At 54.0% G+C, this 9668-nt stretch overlaps 2 protein-coding genes across 2 annotated transcripts in view; both read left to right on the top strand.

The window, feature by feature from the left end:
• afg2a (AFG2 AAA ATPase homolog A) overlaps positions 1 to 3413 on the top strand; it is a gene marked incomplete at its 3' end in the record, with an annotated part of 56899 nt that extends 53486 nt beyond the window's left edge. Inside the window, exon 17 of the mRNA XM_079744820.1 lies at positions 3240 to 3413. Coding sequence (XP_079600946.1) covers positions 3240 to 3413 — 174 coding nt within the window. The remainder of the gene's footprint in view (positions 1 to 3239) is intronic.
• Positions 3414 to 5237: 1824 nt separating this feature from the next.
• On the top strand, positions 5238 to 9409 carry spry1 (sprouty homolog 1, antagonist of FGF signaling). Its single transcript, XM_079744283.1, has 2 exons — positions 5238 to 5730; positions 7278 to 9409. Exon 2 carries the CDS (start codon positions 7333 to 7335, stop codon positions 8290 to 8292), a length of 960 nt encoding a protein of 319 aa, XP_079600409.1. The 5' UTR covers positions 5238 to 5730; positions 7278 to 7332; the 3' UTR covers positions 8293 to 9409.
• Positions 9410 to 9668: the final 259 nt, after the last annotated feature.

Genomic DNA, 9668 nt, shown 5'->3' with positions numbered 1-9668 from the left:
CCCCCTCCCGCTCCTCTAAGCTAGCATGACAAACATCAAGCCCGCTGCGCGGCGGCGGCGGCGGCGGCTAGCTGTCAGACCTGTCTGCACCTGCCCCCCCGCTTCCTGGATAAATATAAACACGCTTAACTGACAGCGCAGGTTAAACAAAGGTCACAGGAGACGCACTCTGCTGCAGGCCCGGACCAGGACCAGAACCTGGACCAGTACCTGGTCCTGGACCAGTACCTGGTCCAGGACCAGGTACTGGTCCAGGTTCTGGTGGACCCACACCTTACTTCCCCGGTCCTGGTAGCGTTGACGTAGCCGTCCTTGAGCAGGTGTTGGATCTCCTTCCTGCTGCTCAAGGATCTGTGTTCAGGTGCCGTCGGGGTCGCAACGCATCACTTCCTGTTCTGAGCGGCGCGCCAGCAGAGCATCTGTCTGTCCCCTGAGTGGTGACCTGAGCTGTGTTTACAAAAACGGCCGTGTGTGTGTGTGTGCGTGCGTGTGTGTCTGTCCCCCACCCTGCCTCATGTAAACACACACGCACAGTAAACACACACGTCAGAATTGCAGTTACACAATCTTAGACTGGCATCACACCCTGAAGACTGCGCACTAACCAAGACATTCAATCAAAAGTGCACAAACACACACACACACACACATACCACTCTACACCAACCCACACACACACACACACGCACACAACTCTACACAAACACACACACACCAGTGGAGCAGGTCTCGCGGCTGTTTGGTAAATATGCCATCTGAGGCCGGCAGAGAAAACACTGCTCTCATTCTCCTGGTTAGGGAGCAGCACACACACACACACACTGTGCACACTGACACAGCACACACTCACACACACAAAGTCACAGATTCGACGTGCACACACTAGACACTCACGGATTTGTACGCGCGCTCTACAAATGCACACACTATACACACTCACACTATACACAAACACACATATGAATGTACACATGCCTGATTAAAGAGTTGGTCTGATCCATACCCAAACATGCCATCTACAGCAAGACCCCCCCCCAAACACACACACTAACACACACACACACACACTCTGTCCCCTATACCCCTCCACACGCAGGTGTTCCACGACGGGGGTCTTCACTAAACATCCCGGGGGTGGGGGGTTGGTGGAGGGTGGTCTTGTACAGTCCATGGAGATGATGGATGGGAGAAGTTAGGCGGTCCGGGCGATGACATCATCACCGGGCCATCCCCACGGAAACGCCCCTTTTTCCCTCCGTCCCGTCCCATCGATGGTATCGCATTGTGTTCCTCTCCTCTGTCTCTGATTGGCTGAGGTGCAGGTCTCCCGGCTCACGTGATCGATGATCCTCAGGCCGTGTGTTGTAATGCTACGGGGTTGGATAGTGTAGAGGGTACAGGGTTTGAGAGGTCCTGGGTCCAATCCCCAATGGCCACCCCCTACCTGTAGGTCATCCTAGAGCAAGATCCTCCTTAATGACCTGTCTCTGTACTGTCTGACCCCTACCTGCTACTTAATGACCTGTCTCTGTACTGTCTAACCCCTACCTGCTCCTTAATGACCTGTCTCTGTACTGTCTAACCCCCACCTGCTCCTTAATGACCTGTCTCTGAACTGTCTAACCCCCACCTGCTCCTTAATGACCTGTCTCTGAACTGTCTAACCCCCACCTGGTCCTTAATGACCTGTCTCTGAACTGTCTAACCCCCACCTGCTCCTTAATGACCTGTCTCTGTACTGTCTAACCCCCACCTGCTCCTTAATGACCTGTCTCTGTACTGTCTAACCCCTAGCTGCTCCTTAATGACCTCTCTCGGTATTGTCTAACCCCTACCTGCTCCTTAATGACCTGTCTCTGTACTGTCTAACCCCTACCTGCTCCTTAATGACCTGTCTCTGTACTGCCTAACCCCAACCTGCTCCTTAATGACCTGTCTCTGTACTGTCTAACCCCTACCTGCTCCGTTATGACCTGTCTCTGTACTGTCTAACCCCTACCTGCTCCTTAATGACCTGTCTCTGTACTGCCTAACCCCAACCTGCTCCTTAATGACCTGTCTCTGTACTGTCTACCCCCTACCTGCTCCTTAATGACCTCTCTCTGTACTGTCTAACCCCTACCTGCTCCTTAATGACCTGTCTCTGTACTGTCTAACCCCTACCTGCTCCTTAATGACCTGTCTCTGTACTGTCTAACCCCTACCTGCTCCTTAATGACCTGTCTCTGTACTGCCTAACCCCAACCTGCTCCTCAATGACATCAAACTGAATTATTTGGGTAAGGTTGTGGTGAATCAATGCCATAAACAGTGTGCACTTAGTTGTGTCCATGTGTGTGCTGGGCGTGTGGCGGTGTTGTGAGTTCTTCGGGCCCGGTAGAGTGTGTTTTGGTTCTAGAGCCCATTGAGGAGCTCCGATGACCTCTGAGCCCCAGAGGTCGTGGGGGGGGGGGGCTAGGGGACAGAGGGAGGGAGGAGGGGGGGAGGGAGGGAGGGAGGGAGGGAGGGGATGTCTGTGGTTCTGGGTGATGCTGAGGTTGTGTTATTTGATAAAGAGCGCTATCAGCATGCTGAGCACACGTGTGTGCACGCACATATATGCACATGACCACACAGACACACACACACACACACACACACACACACAGTCTCTCTCTCTCTCTCACCACAGTAACGACAGTAGGGTAAAGGAGACTATAATAAACGGGTATGGTTTAGATGGATCAGCAGGAGGAGGAGAGGGGGGGAGGAGGGGGAGGAGGAGGAGGGGAAGGAGGTCTTTACTTGATTAGTACTCACATGCATTGACATGTTATTATCATGTCTTAACGTGTCATTAATTTGTTATGAACTTGTTATTGATCTGTTTTTAACAGATCTCTGCGTGGTCCGCGAGGCCACTCTCCTGGCAGGACATCAGTACATGTATTAACATGTTATTAACATATATTAACATGTGTTCCACATCTCGGCGGTGGTGCGGGAGGCCGCCCTCCTGGCCCTGCAGCAGGACATCAGTACTAACATGTTATTTACGTGTTGTTAATGTGTTATTAACGTGTTATTAACGTGTTATTAACGTGTTATTAACATGTGTTCCAGATCTCGGCGGTGGTGCGGGAGGCCGCCCTCCTGGCCCTGCAGCAGGACATCAGTACTAACATGTTATTAACGTGTTATTAACGTGTTATTAACGTGTTATTAACGTGTTATTAACGTGTTATTAACATGTGTTCCAGATCTCGGCGGTGGTGCGGGAGGCCGCCCTCCTGGCCCTGCAGCAGGACATCGCGGTGCAGCAGGTGACGGCGGACCACCTCCACGCCGCCCTGCTGGTGGTCCGGCCCCGGGTCCCCGACTCCCTCCTGCAGACCTACCGCCGGTACCAGCAGCAGAGCCCCGCCCCCTTCTGAGTCCCTCCTCCCATTGGCCCAGCCCAACCACCTGACCTCAGTGTGTGAATATGTGAATATGTTTCAGCAGCAATAAAAATACGTTATAAAAAATGACGTGATTGAAATTATGTCTCTCATTTATCATACAAATTAACGTTAATATGTTCTTATATTATTTAGTAGTATACATAATATATGATTATTTATGAATAACATATATTGTAATTGGTAGGCCTATTATTACGTTTGTACTCTTTGTGCCATTAGTAGTACATTTCAATTTATATTAATGGCATTCAGCAGACACTTTTATCCAAAGCAATCCAAAGCGAAGAAAGAGAAACAATATCACTGTTGGTACAGCGATAGTAGCATTTGTATTTGTATTGTATGGTTTTATTCATATAATTATTGTTATTATTACTATAATATTATTTCGAATAGTATTACCATTGCAGATTAAATAGGGGGAAATAGTTAACTAGTAATAATAATATAATTGTGTCATGAATCAATTATTTACATCAATAGTAAACTACTGCTTTCCTGAGGCCAGACTATCAAATGATAATGGTATTGTTATAACGGTTTCATTAATGATCACGTTATTACTCCGCCCGCCCTTAAACACTGCATATGTATAGTTAATATCTCCAGGAAAGTTCACGCATTACATTATCCTAATTACAGTACTCGCGAGAGTTCCGTCCGCACTTCCAACCACTAATGGGGGAGGGGGGGGGGGGGGGGGGGGGGGAACCATCTGCTCTTCTCCCGTGATCCGCTTCGTCACCCATCCCTCAAACCCCCTCTTCTTGCACTCTGCAAATTACACGTTTCAACTATCTGGTGAGGAAGACGATTTAAACAACCCGGGCACGGCCAAGTCTAAAGTTCCCCGGGACGGGACGGAACGGGGATGGGTGGGGAGGTCGCCCCCCTCCCGGCCCGTCCCGTGCGAGGGGCTGACCCGTGACGTCAGCGGGTCGCCATGGCTATTGATGTTTCCATGTGAAAAGGATGGATTGACTTTATATTGAACTTCCTATTCTCATGCGTCCGGAAGCGTCGCATCCGCGACGCCCATCAAAGCAGACAGTCAGGGGGGGGGGGGGGGGGGGGGGGGGAGAGAGGGAGGGGTCGACCTACTCGCTGCCGGGGTGCTTTTTCTTAAGGTGGACTGGAACACCACCCGCCACCACCCTCCAAGCCACGAAGCCCCGGCTGAGCCTCGCCGTGTGTTGCCTGGTCCGTTCGTAAAGGTGAACAAACGCACTGGGAGCTCGGCGGAGCGACCCGACTCCGGCAGCCCTGACGGACCTCAACCACGGCGGCGGCGGAGCTGAGCACAGCGGAGGACTTCTGGAGTCATAACCGCCTCCCCCTCCTCCTCCTCCTCCTCCTCCGCCCGCAAGAGCGGAAATAAGTTTTCCTGCAGCGCCTCGTCCCGCGAACACAGGGCGTTCCACCTTAAAACACACACACACACACACACACACACACACACACACACACACACGCACACACACACACACGCACATACACGCACGCACACACACACACACACACACACAAAGACACACACAGGCACACGCACACACACACAGGCACGCACACACGCAAAGGCACACACACGCACAGGCACACACACACACACACACACACACACACACACACACACACACACACACACACACACACACTCACACTCCCCCCCACCCCTCCTCTCTCTCTCTCTCTCTCTCTCTCTCCCTCACACACATCTCTCCGCCGGCCTCCCTATCTGCCCAATGAATCGCGAGCGGATGCGATGTATCCTGTTCCAGAGCAGTGAATGGCCAATGGGAGGAGGTCTCTAGTGGAGCTGCTCCGCGTCTCCATTCATTCAGTCCTGGGCTCCACACACACACACGTACAAACACACACACGCTCCTCGCTGCAGCCTCCCGAGCGACTCCAGAAAACTTATTTTAACCAATTCTTTACGCCATTACTCGGAAGAGAGGAGGAACCACTCTTGGATATACCGTCTCTTATCCGCGGGTTGGGGTTTGTTGTGTTTTTCCGAGACTAGACTTTGATCCGAGCTCCAGAGCACCGCGGCAGTCTGGGACTCTTTGGCCGGGCGAGGGCGCACCGATCCCGGGTGCCTTTTCGGAGCGAGCCGTGGCCGTGGATCTTACTACTTTGGAAAAAGAGGATTACGCACAGGACCGTTTCCACCTGGATTAATGTTGCCGTGCGTCCTGGTTCTCCCCAGATAGCGGATGTTTGGTGGAGTTTAGGTCCAAAGCTACTGGTGGATGGATTCTACGTTATGGACGCTTGTATATAGGTGAGTACCCCCTGGATGTCATGAGTAGTAATAAGGGTGGTGTTGTTTTGATACACATCTCTTGTGTGTACTACTGCGTTAGTACTGCGGTGGTCCTAAGGTGGTCCTGCGGGGACATGCAGGCTGAACCCCCGCGCGGAGCACGGCGGGTCTGCGGAGAAAACCTTCTCCACTGCAGGAAGTCTCCATCTTAGCTCTCGCTGGGATTTGGTTCCTCCGGTCGGTCCTGAGAGCCGAGCCTGGGGGGGTTGGGGGGGTGGAGGGGTGGTGTGGGGGGGTTAGTGTGTAGAGACCGCCTCGCTGGAGTCCCTCCGTCAGGCTCCCACTCTCCCCCTCCGTCCTGCTCCGAGTCTCCCGCTCCGTCCCCCCTCCGTGCTGCTCCGTGTCTCCCCCTCCTCCCGTCTCCCCTGCTCGGCTCCCACCAACACCCCTCCCCCACGGCCCTATTCTCATTCATAAGATTCCCTTCTTTACTAGAATACCTTTTAATGTCCCTTCATCTCCGGGCTCTGCGGCTTTGGTGTGGGGCTGAGGACCGGCGCGTCCCCCCAGGACCCGCAAGGTGCGGGACGGGTAGTGGGACCGGCCCGTCCACCCCAGGACCCGCAAGGTGCGGGACGGAGAGGAAACGGGTGTTTTTCAGTGCGTGCAGAGTTCGTAATACCGCGGTATTATTTGGGGAAGTGTCTCCAGTGAAGTGTGCGTTATGGAGACAGACAGGGCGCACTTTAGAGCAGGCGTCATGTCTGTCGGACCCCCGCGGGCGCACAACCCAATTCCTCCTCTTGTTGTTTTTATTATGTTTTTTACGACTAAATCTTTTTATTATGGGGCCACTCCACCGCCCCGAGCTATTCCGCTTTCCTCTTGTTAAAACAATCGACCCGCCGCGTCCTTCTTCAAAAGACCTCGTTTTGACGAGACTTTGCGTGACCTTAGTTTTAAGCGCAACTTTTGTCCCCGTTTCCCTGAAATCCTTTTGCGCTTTGGTAACAGAATACTAAGTGAGGGCCTCCCCGTTCCGCGCGGCGCTGCATTTAAATGTTAACTAGTCATACAAATGGAAATGAGCAGGGGAAGTATTTGTGTGCCCACTGGAGGTTTTAAACGTGTGTGTATTGGGGAAGAGGCAGTCTTGTTAATAGTCAACTCTCCTTCCCTTCCGAGTGACCCACTTACAGATCCTCCGTGACAGCAGCCGGTGACAACTCGGGCTGCAAACTCTAATCTGACCTTTGGTTTCACCGAGAGGGTAATCACGTCGGTACGGACAGGGAAACCACGTCTGTAGCTTGCGTTGTGCAGCTGAAAGGCTCCCAGTACCGAACCCCAGTACAGCTGAAGGGCCCCCAGTACGGCCCCCACTACCACTGAAGGGCCCCCAGTACATCTGAAGGGCCCCCACTACGGCAGAGCAGAGTTTCCACAGACCACCCCCTCTACCGCTCCCCTAATTCAGATGAATCCAAGCCCCCCCCCCCGTCTCTGGTGTTGTGCCCCTGCTCCGGTGTTCTGACGCTCTCTCTCCCTCCCCCCCCACCCCCCAGGTTTTCCGATGCGTGCCGAGTCTGGGGTGACAGCTGGAAGTGGTGACCCCTCCACATGGAGCTCCAAGGCACGCCGCTAGCCGCGGACGCGCGCCACCAGTATGACGCGCAGCACGCGCCCATCCTGTCCCTGGACCAGATCCAGGCCCTGCGCTCCAGCAACGAGTACACCGAGGGGCCCTCGGTGGTGCGCCGGCCCCCGGCGCCCTGCCTGGCCCCCAGGGGCCACGACAAGCAGGAGAGGACTCACGAGGTGATCCGCTTTACCAACAACAACAACGAGCACCGGCCGCACCACCACCACCACCACCACCACCACCACGCGGCGGGGCCCCCCAGGGCCCCCGGACTCAGCCGCTCCACCAGCACGGGCAGCGCTGCCAGCTCGGGCAGCGGGGGCAGCGGCTCGTCGGAGCAGGGGCTGCTGGCGAGGTCCCCCCCGCCGCGGCCCCTGGCCACGCAGGCCCGCCCCGTCAGGACTCAGCCCAAAGCCAAGGGCCTGCCGCTGGCGCCGGCCCCGGCCCCCGAGGCCCCGCTCAAGAAGCCCGGGCAGGGCAAGGGCCCCGCGGAGCCTCTGGGTCCCCACCAGCTGATCTGCGAGCGCTGCGCCAAGTGCAAGTGCGGCGAGTGCACGGCGCCGCGCAGCCTGCCGTCCTGCCTGGCGTGCGGCGGCCAGTGCCTGTGCTCGCCGGAGAGCGCGCTGGAGCACGGCACGTGCATGTGCCTGGTGAAGGGCGCCTTCTACCACTGCTCCAACGACGACCAGGGCGACTCCTGCGCCGACCAGCCCTGCTCGCTGTCGCGCTCCCACTGCGGCAGCCGCTTCCTGTGCATGGGCGCGCTGTCGCTGGTGTTCCCCTGCCTGCTGTGCTACCCGCCCGTCAAGGGCTGCCTGAAGGCGAGCCAGAGCTGCCACGACCGCCTGACGCGGCCCGGCTGCCGCTGCAAGAACTCCAACACCGTGTACTGCAAGCTGGAGCCCTGGGCGTCCCACAGCCCGGACAAGCCCTCCTGATCCCCCCCCCCCGCCCCCCTCCCCCCCCCCGGCGGGCGAGGCGAGGGGACCTGTAGTGGGGGGGGACGGACATGTGTTCGAGTGCACTTGCGTGCGGACCTGTGCGGATGTCCACGTGCGTGCGGACCCGTGCGCGTGTGTGTGGGTTCACGCGCGTGTGCCCGGAGACTCCTGGCGTGGACGGGGAGGAGGGCGGAGGCGGCGGACTCAGAGAGAGGAGTTACACAAAAGAAAACCACTCTGACTCTTGTTAGTTTTTGTTCTGATCCAGGACCGTGCTCTACAGACCAGTGTTTGCCTTAACTGTTTCCACGACGACCCCGGCTCCTCATTTACTACAGTTTTATTTTTCTATGTAAAGGGTTTTTATTTCCGGTCGGCAACCTTTTGTTTGAGCCCCCCCCCCCCCCCCCCCCCCCCCCCCAGCCTCTAACCAAATCTGTGAAGGACCATCTCTGATTGGCCGTTATGTAGCGGATAGCATGTTAGCATGTAGCCGCGGAGCCTCTCTCCGGTGGCCATGTTGCATTAACGAAAGCACATCCATCTCAAAGTGTTCTGCTCTTTTTGCTCTCTCTCTCTCTCTCTCTCTATCCCTCCCTCTCCACCTCAACTCTCTCTCTCGCTCTACCTCTCTCTCTCTCTCTCTCTCTCTCTCTCTATCCCTCCCTCTCCACCTCAACTCTCTCTCGCTCTACCTCTCTCTCTCTCTCTTTTTCTCTCTCTCTCTATCCCTACCTCTCCACCTCAACTCTCTCTCGCTCTACCTCTCTCTCTCTCTCTCTCTCTCTCTCTCTCTCCATCAGTCATCGGCATTCTCCCTGGTTTTGGATTTGTATTTTATTTTATGTATATTGTAAGCTCTCTAATTCATAAGAGGAATTCTGGTTTATTTTTAAAAAAAAAGCAAAGCAATGTCTGTTAAAAACTTTTTTTGTTGTAAAAAAATATTTATTATGTGAAGTTCTATTATTTTATGGTATTTATTGCAAAAGACAGTCTTAAATTTACTCATGCCTGAATATAACAAAATATCAAATACTTACAGAGAGAAGGCTGCGACCAGAGGAAAACTATGTTAACGTTAATGCAGAAAATATACGAATTAATGACAAAACACTCTGGCTGCTGTCTTGATTACTGTGTGTGTGTGTGTGTGTGTGTGTGTATGTGTGTGTGTGTGTGTGTGTGTGTATCCTAACCCAGCTAAATGTTGTGTTAGCATATCTTGTATATTAGTATAGCTACCAAATATATATATATATATACTGGAGATATATTATTATAGATTAGAAAGCTATGAATCCATCCAGAATAATTTCCCCCCAAAAAAGAATAGTTTGGCCCTATGCTGACATTAAAGTGTGTGTGTGTGT

Source organism: Pollachius pollachius, assembly GCF_949987615.1.
Source record: "Pollachius pollachius genome assembly, chromosome: 10".
NCBI lineage: Eukaryota > Metazoa > Chordata > Actinopteri > Gadiformes > Gadidae > Pollachius > Pollachius pollachius.
This window is presented reverse-complemented; position numbering and strand designations above follow the sequence as displayed.